This window comes from Pelodiscus sinensis, chromosome 2, assembly GCF_049634645.1.
Source record: "Pelodiscus sinensis isolate JC-2024 chromosome 2, ASM4963464v1, whole genome shotgun sequence".
NCBI classification, from domain to species: Eukaryota; Metazoa; Chordata; order Testudines; family Trionychidae; genus Pelodiscus; species Pelodiscus sinensis.
Window position 1 is genome coordinate 54818478 of NC_134712.1, and position 20062 is coordinate 54838539.

At 43.7% G+C, this 20062-nt stretch overlaps 1 protein-coding gene across 1 annotated transcript in view; it reads left to right on the forward strand.

Annotated features, from left to right (window-relative positions):
- Window positions 1-7715, forward strand: part of TRPA1 (transient receptor potential cation channel subfamily A member 1) — a 73990-nt gene extending 66275 nt beyond the window's left edge. The window contains exons 25-27 of the mRNA XM_075920527.1: window positions 4866-4976; window positions 5819-5916; window positions 6590-7715. Coding sequence (XP_075776642.1) covers window positions 4866-4976; window positions 5819-5916; window positions 6590-6788 — 408 coding nt within the window. The 3' untranslated portion in view covers window positions 6789-7715. The remainder of the gene's footprint in view (window positions 1-4865; window positions 4977-5818; window positions 5917-6589) is intronic.
- Window positions 7716-20062: the final 12347 nt, after the last annotated feature.

Genomic DNA, 20062 nt, shown 5'->3' on the forward strand with positions numbered 1-20062 from the left:
AGAGGCCAGTATTGAGACATATTATGTGGTTCATTGATTCCGACCCTGCTTACTATAACTATTGACAATAATAACTAAGGAACTTATTTCAAAGTTACACAGGAACCGAAAGATGCAGATGATGGAGTTTTCAAAAATTCAGGAGCATTTAACTCTCATTTATGCATTTATGGAAAGCTCAGTAAGGGAGCTATCTGCATCTTTAGTTGCCTAAAATCCTTTCAAAATCTAGCCCTTAGGACAGGGATTGGAAACTTTTGGCACATGACCCATCAGGGTAATCTGCTGGCAGGCCATAAGACAGTTTGTTTACATTGACCATCCGCAGGCACTTCCCCCTGCTGCTCCCAGGGACTGCAGTTCACCATTTCCGGCCAATGGGAGCTGAGGGAAGTGCCTGCAGAGAACCAGCATAACCAAAATGTCTCTCAGCCTGATGGGCCATGCACCTTAGGGCTAGTTACTGCAGGTAAGGCAGCTTAGGGGCATGACTTGTAACGTTTTCACTTAAGAAATCTGCAGGTCTGCTAGCTGGAGCTCTTTGCACATGTTTATTTTGAACTCTCCTGCCCACCTACTTGTAGGTTGTATGAGCATTAGACTTCCACAAGTAGAAACCATGCAGAATATGCAATTGTCTAAGAAGAAATAAAGATTACTTATCATAAAGTGTAGTTCTTAGATGTTATTGTTTCTGTATCCTCACACTACCTTGGAGTTCTGCTTCTCTAGGGCTCTAAAGTTGGGTGAAAGGAACCAAGGTGATTGGGAGCATGCAGCTATTTTGTAGTATCAGTTTTGAACATTCGGAAACTCAAGTGTCAAAGGGGGATGCATATGTGGCCCTGGTTGGCACTGCTCTCTAAAAAGTTCCCAGAGCTTCACTGTGCTGCAGCATATATCCCAGAAGTGTGCAGAAGCAATATACTCAAAAGAACTATACTTATTTTTGAGGAGCCTTTTTCTTTTGATGCTCACATAATTCATAATTAGATGAACTGAGTATGATCAAACTTATTTTAAAATTTTGCTGTTAGCTTATGGTGTAAGAAATATCACTCCCAAAAGAATTTCTTTTGCTAGAGATACTAAAGATTGAAAGCAGGGGTTTGGGTGGATGCAGTTCTTGAAGAAGGTTATTTTAAACCAATCCACTAGTCCATTGGTTTGCGTATGGTTTAATGACAGTCTCAAAGAGTTACCTCTCAGCAGGTCACACAAGTCCTTGGTTAATTGTGAGGTGAAGTTTATTTCTTAGTCTGTTATTATTTCTTTGGGGCCACCCCCTCCCACTCAGACAAATACTCTTGAGTTCACTGAAGACAATAACTGCTATTGCTGACTAGATGGAATGGGTTACAAATAAACAACAGTAAAAACAATATGGTTTCTGACGGCTAAGAGCTAACTTAACAAACTATAGACTCTGCTCAAGATAGTCTTCTCTTCACTCACTCTTTGTCCAGCATGGCTGACCAGACCCTTTGGCCAGGGCCTATCACATGGAAAACAAAGAGCATGGTTCCTTTATCTGCTCAGGTATGGGATAAAGATGGAGTCCTTTATATTCTCAAAGGGATGTCTCTGTCCTGAAGTCAAATGCCTCCTGAAGACCCAGGCTTCTGTGTCTCTCTGGGGGGCAGGAAACATTTTAATTCTGTCTCTCTTCGGTTCACTCTCAGGAGAACCCCCGCTAGTTTAGCTTGTTGGCTTTAATTATTGCTAGTACAGGCAGTCCCCGGGTTACGTACAAGATAGGGACTGTAGGTTTGTTCTTAAGTTGAATTTGTATGTAAGTCGGAACTGGTACATATTGTAGGGGAAACTCTAGCCAAATATTTTTTTTAGTTTTGGATAGCATAGGGAAAGGTTAACTCCCCTCTAATGTTTGTTTTGCTGTCTGTTCCCCTGTTCAGAAGATTTCACATCTATTTCTGTCCCTGTGACAAACTCAGGACTAAAGGAGTAACTCATCAAATACCAAACAGCTCTGCACCATGCTTTGAGCTAATAGCTTTATTTCCACACACCACCCAGGGTTCTAGGAGGAGGGTCCTTTTTTTGCTAACACAATGAGGCCAGCACTTTGTTTGTTTTGGTGGAGTCTTTGTTTGCCCAGGGAGCCCAGCATGTATAGGGGGAGGAGGGGCGGAGAGGCTGCTTTTGTCTGCTGTTCGGCAGCCTGTTGCTGGCAGGGAGGGAGGGGGGAGGCGTGCAGGATGCGAGGCCGCGGGGGAAGGGCAGCGGGCGTGGGGAGGCACTTTTCCTCTGCCCGGCAGCTCTGCGGGATCCCTGTCCCTGTGGCCAGCTGCTGCAGGCAGAGGCCAGTTGGAGCCGGCCGAAGAGGAGGAGGAGGTGGATTCTAGGACCCAGGTGAGCGAGCCCCAGGGACGCTGCTGCGCTCCGGGAGCCCGGCATGTATAGAGGGGAGGAGGGGCAGAGAGGCTGCTTTTGTCTGTTCGGCAGCCTGTTGCTCAGGGGAGGGGGCAGCCTGTTGCTGGCAGGGGGGTGGGGGGGGCAGCGGGCGTGGGGAGGCACTTTTCCTCTGCCCATCTGCGGGACCCCAGTCGGAGCCGGCCCGAGGAGAAGGAGGATCCTAGGACCCAGGTGAGCGAGCCCCGGGAATGCTGCTGCGCATGTGCGGGAGTTGCCTCACCCCGTTCGTATCTAGGGATCCGACGTAAGTCGGATCCATGTAAGTCGGGGACTGCCTGTACAGTAAACTTCCGATAATCCGGCACCTTTAGGACCGAGGGGGTGCCGGATTATCAGATATGCCAGACTATCAGAAGGGGGGTCTATGAGGGGTCTGGAGTGGGGTGGGAGGGGATGCCACCCCAGACCCCTCATAGCCCCCCCTTACGATAGTCCGGCTCTGCCCCAGGCGTCCCTGATTCAGCCGCTGTTGGTCAGTTTCAGCAGCAGCTGAATCGGGGATGGCTGCAATAGAGCAGCTGGGGTGCTGCCTGGTTGGTCCCGCAGCGCTGAGGGGCGGCGCTACGGCACCAACCCAGCAGCACCCCAGCTGCTCTTGGGGACGCCTGGGGCAGAGCAGCTGGAGTGCTGCCGGGTTGGTCCCGCAGCGCCGTCCTTTGGTGCTGCGGGACCAACATGGCAGCACTCCAGCTGCTCTGCCCCAGGCGTCCCCAAGAGCAGCTGGGGTGCTGCCGCGTTGGTCCCGCAGCCCCGAGGGGCAGCGCTACGAGACCAACCCAGCAGCACCCCAGCTGCTCTGCTCCCGGTTTCCCCGATTCAGCTGCTGGTCAGTTTCAACAGCAGCTGAATTGGGGAAGCCTGTCCGGCTGCCCCAGCACTTCCGGGTTCCTGATGGTGCCGGACCATCAGGAGTCCCAGAGCATTGGATGCCAGACTAATGGAGTTTTACGGTATGTAAATTAAGATAAACCCACATTCATTTGTTTATTACCTTTATCTAGATGTAGCAGCCTGGTCTTAAATATGTTTTGGTGACATCACAGATACTTCATAATGTCACATAACATTGCCATATGTATTTCACAGTGATATTATTCACCTGTGTTATTTGTTTTCAAATGATACTTCACAAGCCAAATATTAAAGTCATGCATAACATGTGAATATAGGTATGCTTAGGAGTGCTTTGGAGAGCTTCCTACCTCACTGGGTCACTCCTACCGTCTCCAACAAAATCTCCAAGTTCAATATAAGATAACCCTCCCCCCCCCAAAAAAGACAACTAAATCTTCAGCCCCAACTGGTCTCACAGTGAGATTTCTCCAGCACTCTTGTTCAATAGCTCTCTCCAAGTTCTTCCCCTCTGAGCTGGAGCATACTCCGTAGGCCTGAAGGGGCAAGCCACTTGGCTACAGTTTTATCCCAATAACTCCTTCGGGCGCAGGAGTTTGTATATCCCATCACAGAGGGAATCATTACTCAGCAGCAGTGGTGTAAAAGGGTCAAGAGAGCCCTGAATCAAACCGGGGTGAATTCCTCCTGGTTTTGCACAAGGCAGCTTGGGCTCCCTTACAGGGGCCCTGTCACAGACTCATACGTGTCAGCGCATCATAATACCTACTTCAACTACTGAATGATCTCAATTCTACCAGAGTGACAAATACCCAACCACAAACCAATTGCAGAATCTCTTCTAATACCCTACCATTCCCAGTCTTGCAAACCCAGCTTCTTCAAGTGATGGAAATCATCTCTCATCTAACCTTGAGACAACTGCATAATCCTTCCTGACTCCCACTGAAACCCTCAATACTAGTCTCTCTGTCTTAGCTACTTACATAATCCTCATTACTAGAGTCTTTGAGAGCCTATAATTATTGTATTTACCCTTACAGTACCACTGCAAAGCAGGGGATTGCTATTATTCCTATTCTGCAAATGGAGAACTGAGGCACAGACAGTAAGTGATTGGCCAAGGTCACACACTGTCTGTGGCAGAGCACGAGATCCAGGTTTCTGAAATCTTTAACTACAGCCTAAGGCACAAAGTCATCCATCCTCTCCTGGAGCTTTGGAACCGAGCTTTGCAAACCATCCAGATGTTTCCCTGCCCACCCTGCATCCACTAAAGAAGTGTCTTCAGTGACTTTTTACATTCATTCTCTATGAATAGTTTACACTTACATTATTTTGCAACACATGGCTTTTCCTCTTTTTGGCTATAACAAACCAGCCTTATATATTCTGCATTGGATGAAGGTTTACATTTCAAAACAATGAAGCAAAAGTTTATTTTTAATCTATTACTACATTGAATAAAATATTGGTGAGATGAAGGGCATTTACATAATTCAAATCATGTATATTGATATAAAGAGAACAATGCTATGCTATTGTAATTACTAATCTAAATGCAAAAATATGTTTAGGTCAATCTTCACACGAATTTAGAAAAGAAGCTGCCGTACTGGTTCCTAAGTCGGGTGGACCAGGAATCAATCACCGTGTATCCTAATAGGCCAAGATACTGTGGATTCATGGTAAGTTGATGTATTTTAGAAGAAAATGCTGACGCACACTTGGGGCTCTGTTTTTCACAGACTTAAGGGAATAGAACGGTTGCTATTAACTTTGCTGGGTGCAGGATTTGGATCAGAAGATAAAATTTTGCCCTCATTAAAGTTAATGGCAAAATCTTCCATTGACATCACTGAGAGCAGGATTAGACCTCAAACTATGCACAACAACAAAAATCAAGTTGTGATTAAGCAAGGAAGTGTAACTCTGTGGGAAGCTTGGCAGGGGAAAGCAAAGAAATATGAGATAAAATAATATAGTACAAACAAGGGAACAGTTCAATGACCTGCAGACTTTGGGGGGACATGTTCTTTTGCTGGCAAAGTGAATTTGGCTGTTTTCAGGCCAAATACATTTTCTAAGCCAAAGTTATAAGGGAGCTAAAATATAGCTTCATAATAGAAGCTGCAGCTTTCACTCTGGGGAGGACAGCTTTCTGCCTCTCTTTAATCTATGTAAGAGCATGCCTACACTACAGAGGATGATTGAAGTTGCCTCTGTTGATCTTCCAGGGTTCAAATTAGCGGTCTAGTTAAGACAGCTAATTTGGAGTGAAAGGGCATACTCCAGTTGATGCCAGTAACCCGGCTTTCACGAGGAGTAAGGGAAGTCAAAGGGAGAGTGTTCTTCCTTCGACTTCCTGCAGTGTAGGGAGTGCCAAAAGCCAAGTTACGCTTCTTCGACTTCAGCTACATAATTAACATAGCTGAAGTTGCGTAGCTTAATTCAACTTTGTCCTGTAGTGTATACATTCCCTAAGGGTTTTGCACCTCACTGTAATATCTGATAGTTCTTTCTTCTTTAGAGTGTGTTTAACTATTGCTTTGGTTATGAAGACTCTGTCACAGATGCTCAGAGTGCTGACACAACTTTAGAACTGGAAATCTTGAAGCAGAAATACAGGTATTGATTTTTTTTTTGCACTAAAAATTAGAATCAGCATTGTGAATGTTTTCAATTAAGTCAGTGTCTTAGCACTTAGATTTAATTTTACAGGGCAGGGACTTGAAAACAGCTCTTCCATTTTCTGTGCCAGTGATGCTCAGATCTCAGTGGTTCAGGAGCCAAATAAGCAATCGACATTAACCAAGAGAACCACAGTCATGTGAATGTATTGCTTCATCTACTATGTATTTCGTCAATAATTTTGCTGTGAGAAGTAATATATGTGTATAAATAACATTCTCACAGGAAAACGACTGACTCTTTTCAGTATTTTACAATGGTTAATAACAGTAAAAGCACCCTGACTGGTTAATAATTTACATTGGTTAATTAAACTATATATTTTTCTTTAATATGTGCTGCAAAGAGGCACAGGAGACACATTAAAGAGCCACTTACAGTTTCCAAGTCTCAGTCTGAAAATCACTGTTCTATCACTGGATCACCAATGAATTTTTCTAGACACTCATTCAGTAGCTCATGGAGGACAGTTAATATCTTATTTTTTCTTGGAAGAGAAGTAAACTTGATGTTCTAGTAAGTCTTTTGTGTCTAGAAAGTTTATAATTTTATGAAACTTGGTGTAAAACTAAATTATAAAATTTACTCTGTATACACTTCTCTATTTTAGGCTTAAGGATATGTCAACACTCTTGGAAAAACAGCATGAGCTCATTAAACTGATCATACAGAAAATGGAGATAGTATCAGAAGCTGGGGATGAAGACAGTAATGATTTATTTCAGCATAAGTTTAGGAAACAGCAGTTAGAACACATGAACAGTAAATGGGATACTGTGTTAAAAGCTGTAAAATCAAAATGTCCTTAGATGTAGCACAGCTTAAAACAACTCTTTCTGAATGTGACTGTCACATCATTTATTATTACCTATACAATTGCTTCACTTTAGGATTTCCTATCTTTAATGCCCATGTGTAATGTTAATGGGACTCACATCATGTACGTAAGTATAGAACAGGTTCCCAATTAGAGTTTCCAGAGATACAATAAATCTCTTAACTCTCTATTTACTGACCTGTTTTGCTATTATGAACATCTTTTTGAAGCATTCAAAGCATACTAATTCCTATAATCATCTGACTTTTTAGGTAAGATGAGGAAAGGAGTCACTTTATGTAAAAAATAATTTAATGTAAAACAAGAAGTTGAGCCAGGCTGATTTAATTGGGAGTTTTGACTGAGTAAGGACTGCAGGATCAGGCCCTGAAAGGTACCAAGTAAATGTAAGATTGTGAATCTGTTGTGCAACTGAAGGGCCAGATTTTGTCATGAGATATGTATTCAGGGATGTACTTATAGCAGAGTGCTACATTTAGCTCTGTGAATCGCTTTGAACTACTGTCCCTTATATATAGTATATTGAAAGTTTGTCTATCCTGAAATTGGCCTGCTGCTTTCCAGTGCAGGTATACCAACACGCTACTGCTGCTCCAGGTAGTGTGTTAGAAATGGCAGTGTGTCTGTGGCTGTAAGAGGAGTGGTTCAGGCTAGCCAACTGAGTCCAAACCTGCCTAACTCACTGGGTACCTAGCCCAAGCCTAGCAAAGCTAGCCTGTATGTGTTTACCTGGGTTGGGAAGCAGTCTCAGCTGCATCTTAGATATACCTAACACTCTTATTAGCTTAATCTACACTTTGGGTCCTGTTATTTATTTACAGAATATAACATGTATTATGTGGAATACAGTAGTATACATGTATGTATGCATAAACATTAATTAAACTGCACTGTTGAAATGCTGTGGTGTATTTTCAATATCACAAATAGAGATAATAAATTAATTGTCTGGATTTGGTTGTTGCTCTCAGGGCTCTGCCTTTGTGTTCAGACATATTTTAGGTTTGCATGATTTTACTCATTCTCTAAAGAATACCTTCTTATTTAGGTAATGGTGAACTAAGTACTGGGAATGATGCTATACAATGTAGAACCTCACTAATCCACACAAAAGGCAGGGAGCATCCATGCAAATTAATGGCATTTGTGCTGTAAAACTGCCTGGGGTGAGATAGCACAGATGACATTACGTGATTTCAATGGGGGTCATCATCTCACTCAATAATTTTAACCCAGAACTGGCTATCGACCAGAGCTGGAGCTAGTTAGTATCTGCTCATCTTCATTCTACTTGACACGGCAGAGCTGCTGAAAGAGAACAGGGAAAGAAACAGGCTCTCTGTTCTCACAGCTATTCTGATGGGCTTACCAAAAGCTTCAGTGCAGACTGCTGCTGGATTGCTGAAGATTCCTGTGTCTCTGTGGGAGAGCAGGGGGGCTCAGGAGGGCCTTCTGCCCTTATGTGGCAACTCTTACTGAGCCACTGTTGCCTCTTGCATTCTGAGCCTCAGTCCAGCTGCAGGCACAAGTAGACACAACTGCTATTGATCTCTTGAAGATAGAAGACGTTTCCCAGCTTTGTCCCTCCCCTTTTCCTTCTGCTTCCAAGTGGAAGTGCTGACCATTCTCCTAAGAGCCCCTTCTGTAAAGATGTCCAGGAATCCATTCTGACATTGCTCATCAGGTGGCTCTTCACTCCTAGGGTGTGTCTAGACTACATGCCTCCTTCGACGGAGGCATGTAGATTAGCCAGATCGGAAGAGGGAAATGAAGCCGCGATTAAAATAATCGCGGCTTCATTTAAATTTAAATGGCTGCCCCGATCTGCCGATCAGCTGTTTGTCGGCAGATCGGGGGAGTCTGGACGCGATGCCCCGACAAAGAAGCCTTTCTTCATCGACACAGGTAAGCCTCGTGAAACCAGGCTTACCTGTGTCGATGAAGAAAGGCTTCTTTGTCGGGGCATCGCGTCCAGACTCCCCCGATCTGCCGACAAACAGCTGATCGGCAGATCGGGGCAGCCATTTAAATTTAAATGAAGCCGCGATTATTTTAATCGCGGCTTCATTTCCCTCTTCCGATCTGGCTAATCTACATGCCTCCGTCGAAGGAGGCATGTAGTCTAGACACACCCCTAGAGTGACCCACCATGCTCACCCCCAGAGAGACAGTGGCAGCAATGTGTCCAAATTTGAAACTAAGGTAAGGTCAGGCACCTTAATTTATAATTAAATTTATCCAAATAAGCGGTCTGGTTTTCAAAGTTTCCAAGTATACGCAACTTCGAACTGACTAAACAGGTCTATAACTCTAAAATAGAGCTAGTGGGAGACAGGAGCTTGCAAGCCCTGAGAAATCCCACTCTGAGTTTCTCCTCCATGCTGTGGAGCCAGGAACTCCTGGGATGGGCATCCAGGGTCAGGGACTCCAGGGAAGCCCTGCCATGTGGCCAAAGTGAGTTGCTGACCACCTGCAGTTCTCACTGACATCAGTGGAAGATGGGGATGCTCAGTACTATTGAAAATCTGGCCATTTTTTAAAGAAACTTAACCATGGAGTTAAGAATCGCCAGCAAGTATGAAAATGTTGGCCTAAGTCAGTGGTTTTCAAACTAGTCTGCAGACCCCAAAGGGTCTGCCATCTGTCTAAGGGGTCCGCAAAAAGTGACTGTGAAAATAAAGTTTCAGATCCCAGAAAAAGCATTCAATTTTACTGATCAATCAAAAGTATGTGAATACCTACACTTACGGGTCAAAAGCCAGAAGTGTTGAGGATACCAAAGAAGCCCACTTTAGCACTCTTTCTGAGACTGCATCAAGTGCTGGACTGAGCACATTTATAGTTGAATTCTTTTCAGTCAGTTTTCAGTCTAAGTAGGGTCCCTGAGACCACAGCTTGAATTTGCGAAGGGATCTGCTTCTCCAATGGAAATATTTTAGAGGTCTGCAAAGGAAAAACGATGAAATGACCAAGCCTTTGAAAGCAGAAGACAGTGATTTGCAGTTTTGGCATTCTCTCAGATTAACACTAGGTGGCAGTGAATGACAGTATTTCTTAAAAAACAACAAATAGTCTGGTAGCACTTTAAAGACTAACTAAACAAGATGGTATCATGAGCTTTCGTGGGCACAACCCACTTCTTCAGATGACCAGCTGAAGAAGTGGGCTGTGCCCACGAAAGCTCATGATACCATTTATGTGTTTTGTTAGTCTTTAAAGTGCTACCAGGCAATTCATTGTTTTTTAAGTTTATCCTGTATAGACTAACTTGGCTACCCCCTGAAGCTTTTTAATATTTCTTAATGCAGTGTAGTTATAACTAGCTGATCCCAGGATACTAGAGAGACAAGGTAGGTGAGATAATATCTTTTTACAGACCAGCTTCTGATGGTGAGAAGGACAAGCTTTCAAGCCATGAAAAGCTATGAAGAAGAGCTATGTGTTGTTCAAAAGTTTGTCTCGCTCACCACCAGAAATTGATCCAATACAAGATATTACTTCACCCACTTTGTGTCACTACTATTTCTTAGATAAGAAGATTCAATTTTTAGAATATTCTTTTAAGGGACTCAACACAGTTACTTGAGAACAGAAGAAAATGCCATCTGGAGTGTTACAGCCTGATTCTGTCAGCCTTTCATGTGCAGAAGCAGAGGAGTTTGCACATGAGACTTTCAGCAGGGGGCTCTTAATCAGTTCTTAGGTTTTAACTTTTAATTTGAAATGTTTCATTTTTGTTCTTTTATGTTCTTGTCTCTTTTATTCACTTAGCAGCTGTGATGAGGGTTGGAAGTACAGATAACCATATCCATCCCTCCTGTATGCACATCCACAGCTAACCCCCAAAGCCACTCTGAGGATTGGCTGGCAGAGAGGACCATTTGACTGGTGTTGTTAGCAACTTCCCAAATCTCCAAGTGGTTTTGTTTTATTTTATTTACTGTGACCTAGACATAGCAGGTTCACAGCCAGTTGAAATTTATAGCCACAGATCTTCCACAAATCAGGATGACAACACAGCCTGGAAATTCAGGGCGGTCGCAAATCCCACCATTAGCTCCAGAATCCCAAGCCAATGTGCCACAGAGCACCGAGAAAATTAGTAATTTGGAGGGAGTAAATGCTTTTCTGACATGTGAAAGACATAGTTTAAGAAGGCAAACAATTTATATATTGTACACAGTAATTTTGTACATATACACACTTATGCATAAATCATTTAAATGGTTTCATACTATTTTTGGAAGCCTGACTAGTAAAAATAGTCAGATGTACGTTGTTTACTTGGGCATTTTACACCAAATGTATTTAAACAAGCATTAAGATCCAGCAATGCCAATGGACCAAACTAGTTTATACTACTATAATCCTGGGAGATGTTTTGGTGGTAGCATCTTCCAATGCCCCTGGAAAGGGTGGCAAAAAAAAAAAAAAAAAGCAAATTCAGTTATAAGGAGAAAAGAGCCAATATTATTGTAGTGTGGCAGGAAACATTGTGTAGCAAGCGTATCTGGGGAGCTTGCTGATTCAATAGTACTCCATTGAACCTCCCGCCAGTAGAGCTCCTTTGGATGCTTGACAGGAGTAAGAGCTGCCCACATCTGGGGAAAGCCTGTAGAGGTCAATGGCAGAAACACTGCCCGTCCTGCACCTGAGATGAACGGAATTCTGCTGGCAGAGACTAGTCTAATTCCTGGTGAATTTGGGAGCAGATAGAACACGACACTGTCTTCCGCCATAGAAACCATGGAAGGGAGTGTCCATTGACACACTGGTAGTGGCAGAGTGACTGTACTGTCTGGCAGGCACAATGCATCTGGAAGTTCTCACAGGGATCATGCACCTCTCTCTGGCCTCGTGGGAACTATGGTTTTTAGGCCACAATTTAGCCCCCAAATGCTACAGGAGGGCTCATTATTATTAGTTAATCCTAGGACTTGGCTTCCCAAGTTTTGAAGTGCAGCTTAGCTGGCTCCTTCCCTGAGCAGGGAAGATGCACTAATGTGATCTAGCAGTTGTTGGGACACTTGGGACATATCTCTCCAGTGTGGGGAAAGTTCTGGAAGAATCATAGAACAGATGCTTATGCAGGTTTAGTGTGAAGACTGGAGCAGAGTTATTGCTAAAATCAGAGACCAGAGGCTGCCTAGGGCATGTGCCCAAGAGAACCAGGAGTTGAAGCAGAAATTCAGGGAAATTCAGACTGATAAAGGACACTGGCCATGTGAATTAAAATCAACCAGAGAAATAAAATGCTTCCTCCTGAGAAATCCCAAAATGTCCTTATTTAGCAGTGGAAAAAATTGAGGTTATTTTAGGATTGGAAAGCCTAGTAAGCAAGGAATTTCCTGCTTCAGCGCACCTACTTGGTGATGTCTGTTATAAAGTGCTGACTTCTCTAGTCCAGCACCCTCGGCACCTGACCAGTGCCGAACCAGAGAATTTGCTGAACCTTGGGAGGGTCAATATTGACTAGCAGCATTACCAGCACTTCCACTACTTACTGGACTCTTAGAAGACATTTAGGAGTAAATTAGAGCTAAATAACAGCACAGAGCACTGTGAGCCAAGATTGATGGCTGTAAACAAACTTTATGGGACTGAGGGGAACATGGCCACACCCATGGTAAGTGGACATCCAACTAACTAAAATCATGCCAGATCATGGATTTTGCTGGACCAGAGAATGCTGGACTTGAGAGGTTCAACTCGTAGTTGTATTGAATGGTAGGCGATTCGTTGGGGTCAGGCTGGCATAATTGTTCCTGTGATATGAGAATGGGTGTATTTGTACTTCAAAGAATCATGTAAGTCTCGTTTTAATGATGGAGTCTGTAGTCTGTGTCAGTATTGGTATACCAAGTTCTTGTTCTGTAGGTTATGAGCGGTGTGTGGACACTCTGGGGTGTTATGATTGGTAGTGATATCTCAGTAGGAATATTTAGGGCAAGGGGGAAAGTGTGTGTGTGAGACATCCGTTCAAGGCACTTAGAACAATGAGACATTCTCCAGCCATTTGCAAGAGAGGCTGACTTAAGCAGTAGGTTTACATATGGCCGTTAGTAGTTCTACAATTTTATATTTGAGTCTTTAAAACTCTTGGGTGAATAGCATCTGGTTCTGGTGACTCCTGAGTGTTTAATATATCAGTTTGTTCCAAAACCTCTTTTACTGACATTTCACTCCAAGGTAGTTTCTCTGATTTGTCACCTGAAATAAATGGCTCAAGTGCACGCTCTCCCTCATGATCCTCTGTTGTGAAGACCAATGTGAAGAATTCATGTAGCTTCTTTGAAACTCTCCCCACAACTTGATCACTAAACTGTCTTCTCTGCAGTGCATTGGCTTAATGGTTTTGTTTATCTTCTATATAAACGTCCTTTCTTTGTCCTTTACTAGTAATCAGGCTAGTCAGGCATATAAATACACATGCTTTTGCTTAAAGCAGGCTGGGTTTACACATTGCCTCCCAAAACCATTTAAAGAACATATTTCCAGCATGCATCTTTAGCTCTTTGTACTCAACTTGAACATATATCACTCCTATGATTTTTTTCACCAGCGTATCACCAGTTTACCTATGATACTTCACACGCCATCTTCTAGATACATAGAATGATGATATGCATTACAGGACAAAGGAGGCCCTCTGCCAGTTGGCACTAATGGGCACCCAAGTGACATGGTGATAACATTTAGCTAATCTGGGTGGATTGTGTGGAATGGGCTCAGTGTTTGACCATAACCAGGTAGAAGTAGCTCCTTTTTGCTACACCCAAGTTTTGCCTTAGCAAAGAGAATATGTTAGTGTGTGTCTGACACTGCTCTTGGGCTCTGTTTCCAGAGTGAGGGTGGAGTACTAGTTTGCACATTACAGTTGTGTTGGGACATTTCCCAAGAGGGCAGAGTTAAGGTCACATTGCACAACTACTGTGTACTTTAATTCTTTATTTTCTAGTTTTAAGAAGGATAATTTTGTGTTAACTTCATCTTTGGGTTTTCAGAGATTTGAGCGTAACTGATTCAATGTCCTGGAGGGACATGAGCTACTGCTGGGAAACTGTATCTCTGTTAATGGAGTTTGGGGGCATTTAATTTCTTTTTTCTTAAAATAAACTCTCAGCACTCCTATCCACTGCGTCTGGCCCTTTGGCAATGATTTCCCTAGCTGCATGTTAGTCCCTTCACTTTCTCCTTGTCTTCCTTCTTTCTTCCTCTCCAGCCTGGTTTTCCCTCTTCAGCTCCCTTTCCAATGGGGAGGCATGGGCTCCTTCGGTTGAAGAGCTAGGGAGAGGCTGCAAAAGTAGTGTGGAGCTAGCATGAAGTTAGGGGAGACATTCATTGATGAGGGAGAAAGACTTGTGGGTATATAGGTGAGCAGTGTCTGAGCTAGAGACTACCCACCCCCAACATCCCTCACTGCATGGTTCTGATGCCCTCTATTTCCCCTGCATGTGCACACACACACATACACAGTCACACTCAGTCACACACACACACACACACAGAGCTCCTGGAAATCTCAGGGAAGAGGTGGTGGGACTTTGAGGAGGACGGGAGATCTGACAGTGTTCACAGGCTCCTGGGCAAGGTTGGGGTGGCCCGCCTCCATGCTTCTAGAAAGGGCGGGGCCAAGAGTGAAAGGGGCGGGGCCAAAGACACCTAGCCCCCGGTGCTGCCTGGAGCATGGTGTGCCCCCAGATCTTAGCGCTGCTGGAAACATGTGTTGCGGCACTCCAGTGGTGATTTAAAGGCGCCCACAGCTCTATTCACCACCATCAGCAGCAGTGACGGCCAGAACCCTAGGCCCCATTGAATTGCTGGGCCCCAGGGCAACTGCCCCATTTCCCCCACCCCCCACCTCGGCTGCCCTTTCCGTGGGCCTGGAGGAGGCAGGATGAGGCAGGAGCGTAGAGATGCAGAGTCTCTGCCCAAAATTTGGGCCTGGTATATGGGAAGGGCCTCTATACATCTGTGAGGTGCGAAGTGGCCCATTCATCTCAATGAGATGTGGTCAGCTAAATGAAACCTGAAACAATAGCTTTGGGAAGAGTGAACTACTATGTTAATTTTAATACATAGCACATCCCCTTCTTGTAGTATCAGGGCTTATGAGTCTGTGTCATGCACCAAGTATGCCTGACCCCCGTTTTAACCCAACCTCAGCACTATGTTCTGGGTGCATGCCGCAAGCATGCCTTTTCCTCAGCTCCCAACTGAGATCTCAATGCTGTGTGCTGTGACATTTGACAAATATGCTCATTTCTGGGTTCTTACCCAGAGCTCTGCTTTATAGCTCTGGGCCGTGAACCAAGTAAGTCTGTTCTCAACTCTCCACCTCCACTCTGCCCTGTATGCTTGTGCCATCCACTGTTTCAGCTTCCCATCTTGGTTTCAGCATGGGGGTATGTTTTGGACAAAAATGGGGAGGATCTGTTGCAGAGGAAGGCAAAACAGCTTCAGCTATGTATATTTGCAGCTATCTGAGGAGATCTGAAGTTTGCTTTACATTCCCCACAGAACAGCTCTGACCCACTTCCTTCCCTTTCCCCATTCTTACTGACCTCTCCACCCCACTTCCACCCCTTGTGATGGTGCATCAGGAATTCTCTCAATCCTGCACCTCCATAGCAGCCAGAACAGACTCCACCAGCCAGTAGAATAGGAAGAGCTTATTGCTTCTCCAGGATACAGCACAGTATAGACTCGACGTGAGTATCAGGAGTCAGGGCCAGGCAGCCGTAGACCCCGTGGGGTGGGGTGCCTAGGCCCCCAAACTCCAATCCCTCTGCTTAGTCGCCTCTCTTCATGATTCCAGCCAAAGACTAAGTCTTCCCCCAAACACTCACTTCCTTTATTCCTTCCCTTCCCTTAAGCAGTTGGGTCACTGTCTATGTAACATGGGGGCCCTCAAGGCGCCCCTTGCTGGGCAGTGCTTACAGACAGAAGCCAGTAGGGGTCATCCACAGCCCAAGCATAGCAACTAGCAACGTACTGACCCTACATCGCACCCCTCTCAAGACACAGAGAAAGAGCAGGGCCCAGAGCCCTGAAGCAGGAAAGTGAACAAATGATGAGCGAGTGGCCAATCTGTGGTGAGCAAGTGTGCGGCCGATGAGTGAATGGCTGACAAGTGGCCCATGAATGAGAGTCAATCAAACATGTGGATGAAGAGCAAGTAGCCAACTAGCAGCAAGAGAAAATAGATAGAGAGGAGAAGGCCAAGGAAACCCTTGAACCACTGTAAACTGAGAAGAGGAAGAAATGGTGTAATGACTCGATAAGCCAAGGGTGGGGAACCCCTCAGGCCCGGGGGCCGGATACAGCCCCCTGCTTGCCTTTATCTGGCCCCTGAGGCTCGGCATTGGGGAGCCCACACTGCCACTCCAGTCACCTAGCCACCCAGCTACAGGGCTGGAGCACACAAAATCTACTAGCCAGGGCCCCCCAGGCTCTGGTGTATGAGAGGAATGTGGGGAGTATCTTTCTCTTTGTTAGTTAGGGGCTTCTCACATTGCTTCTCACTTGTGTATGGCCCCTAACCAATTTTTCTGTGAGTCAGCAGCTCCCAACCCGAAAAAGGTTCTCCACCCCTCCCATAAGCCATTTTGAAAGAGAAAAAAAGGGATTTGAAGTTGGAGAGAAAACTACTTCATCTGCAGCCAGGATACAATAATAATAATAATTAATAATAAACCTCACTGGTTCTGCTATGGAGTCCTGGAAACAAGATATCACAGACTCATCAACTTTAAGGTCAAAAGGAATCATCACCATAATCTTGTCTGACCTGCGCATTGCAGGCCTTAGAACCTCAGACACCCACTTCTGTAATAGACTCATAATCTCTGGCTGAGGTGTGGAAGGCCTCAAACTTTGATTTAAAGACTTTACAGAGAATTCACCATTTACTTTAGCTCAAAGCAGCCAATGACCCATGTTGCAGAGGAAGGCAAAACCACTCCAGCTGTATATATCTGTAGCTACTTGATTATATCTCAGATAAATGCTTGGAAGCTGTGGGATCTAATCAGCTAAAATCTCCATATTTGCTATACTGTAGTAATCCAGCGTCATCCACAGATCCAGATGATCACAGGAGATTAATATTTGAAAGATTGAAAAGCAATAGCTACAGGGAGGGGACAAGGACATATAAAAAGACAAAAACTTATTAAGTTTGAGAAAGTTCAGTGCTTCTTCAAGTCACCTCCTTTTGACCTATTTCACTACCAGTTTAAATATGTAACACACACCAGAAGATTACACAAAGAACTGACCAAAGTACTTACTTGGAAGCTTCCTCTTCTTAAAAAAAAAGTTTAATGGGAAAGCTATTCCATATTTGTATAACACACTGTGTAAAATAGATCTGGCAAGGAAAAACAAGATTAAGAAACAATGGACTGATTATTTGGCAGTGGAATGGGCTGATTCCACCAGAGAAAACTTTGTCTTAGTCAAAAACGTTGTTCCTAATCCTCCACATGGGCTCATGTTATATTCTTCACAACTCTCACCTTGTCATTATAGGTGTAAGGTTCATGAGGGCATTTTATTGCACAAGATCTGAGCTTGCTCACTTGATTTTGTTTTTTGTAAATGTCTCTTTACTTGTCTATAACGAATATGAGAAAACCAGGCCCCTTTAAAGTCAACTGCAATGCTTCCATTGATTTGAATAGAACTAGGATTTCACGCCACGATTCCAGGTTTTCTGTTCTAATTTTTCACTTTTTTCATATAATTTTAATGAACACAGGACAAACATTTCCCTATACTTGGGTGAGTGTGGACAACTGAGTATTTTTTCTCTATAGAGGATTAGTTGATGGCTCAGTAATACGTGCACTTCTTTCCTTTCACAAGTTGATTACAAACTCAGAGGGAAAGCCAAGGAATTCTGTTGGGCCTCTAATTTCACTTACAAGAATCTTGTCTCATTAATTTATTTCTAGGGCTGTAAATCAATTAAAATAATCATGATTAATTGTACAATTAAAATTAATCACAATTAATTGTGTGATTAATCATGCTGTTCATAATGGAGGGCCATATATTTAAATATTTTGGATTTCTACATTTTCAAATACATTGATTTCAATCACAGCACATAATACAAAGGCTGCAGTGCTTGCATCATATTTATTTTGTTTGCAAACATTTACATTGTAAAAACCAAAAGAAAATGTATTTTTAGTTCACCTAATACAAACACTGTAGTGCAATCTCTTTAGCATGAAAGTTGAACTTACAAATGTAGAACTGTGTACAAAACACAACTGCATCCAAAAATAAAACAATGTAAAACCTTAGCACCTAGAAGTCCACTTAGACCTATTTCTTGTTCAGTCAATCCTTAAACAAACAAGTTTGTTTATATTTGCAGGAGATAATGCTGCCAGCTTTTGATTAGTGTCACCTGAAGTATGCCTGTTCATGCTTTAGGTGCCATTCCAGAGGACATGCTTCTATGATGATAATAGTTTCTGCTTGATAATGACCCAAAGCAGTGCTAACTTACACATATTCATTTTCACCTAAGTCAGATGCTACCAGCAGAAGGCTGATTTTTTTTTTTTTTTGTGGTTTGGGTTCTGTAGCTTCCGTATTGGAGTGTTGATCTTTTAAGACTTCTGACAGCACGCTCCACACCTTGTCCCTCTCAGATTTTGGAAGGAATTTCAGATTCTTAAACTTTGGTTTGAGTTATGTAGCAGTTTAGAAACCTCACATTGGTACCTTTGCATTTTGTCAAATCTTCAGTGAAGCATTCTTAAAATGAACAACATATGCTGGGTCATCAAAGATGGCTAGAGCATGAAATAGATGGCAAAATGCAGGTAAAACAGAATAAGCAATGTACAGTTCTCCCTCCAAGGAGTTCACACAAAAATTTAATGTATTCTTTTTAAACTAGCCAATTAGCCCGTCATAAGATGGGATTTTCAGGTCTCTCCTCCACGTCGGTCTTCTCTCCTGAGCCTCCGGTCTCTCGCTCTGTCTCTCTCTCTCGCTCTCCTCCTCCTACTGTCTCGCCTCCTCCCATCTCAGCTTTCCTCCACCTCCTGCCTCTCTCTCTGTCTCTCTCTTTCTCTTCTCCTCCCCCTCCTGCCTCTCAGTCGGGGGACCGCTGAGCCCAAATGGCCATTTGGGCGCCACACTCCCCATGCTGGATGGGGGGTGTGGAGCCCAAAAGGTCGCTTGCACCACTTGCTCCCATGCAGCAGCCTGGCTGAGCAGCGCAGAAGTCAGCCGAGCACCATGGCGGGAGGTGAAGGGGGTGGGGCAGTGCCATTCACAGCCAGGGGCAAGGCCTGGAGCCGCTGTCACGCCATACGTCACTGCCCCGTCCCCCTTTGCCTCCTGCTGTGGCGCTCGGCTGACTTCTGTGCTGCTCAGCTGGGCTGCCGCGGGGGAGCAAGTGGCCGTTTGGGCCCCGCACTCCCCATGCAGCATGGGCTGCCCAGTGGGAACAGCCAGCATTTCAGGCAACAGCGCCCCCCAGAGGGAACAGCCAGCATTCAGTGTTACAGACTCTCAAACATTTGGCTACTATATTTATGATGAATGTCATCAGCATGGAAGCAGAGTGGGTGAAGCACAAAGAGGCATATAAATAGTTAGCATATCTAGCACATAAATACCTTGCTTTCACTTGACATTGTAAATAAGAAAGTGGCAGTAGTATCTCCCTTAAATGTAAACAAATTTATTTGTCTGAGTGATTGGCTGAACAAGAGGTAGGACTGAGTGGACTAGTAGGCTCTAAAGTTTTACATTGTTTTGGTTTTGAATGTAGTTATATAACAAAAAAAATCTACATTTGTAAATTTCACTTTCATGAAAAAGAGATTGCACTATAGTATTTGTACGAGGTGGACTGAAAAATATGTCTTTTGTAATGTTTACAGTGCAAATATTTGTATGAAAATAACAATAAAAAGTTAGCACTGTACACTTTGAATTCTGTGTTATAATTTAAGCAATTTATTTGAAAATGTAGAAAAACATCTAAAATATTAAATACATTTAAATTGGTATTCTATTGTTTAACAGTGGAATTAAAACTATGATTAATCACAATTAATTTTTAAAATTATGGTTAATTTTTTGAGTTAATCCTGTGGGTTAACTGTGATTAATTGAGAGCTCTACTTATTTCACTTTCATTTCAATTTGTTCCATGGAGATCACAGCCATATTACCTCTGAACCTGTGAAAACAACTTTATTATTTTATGGG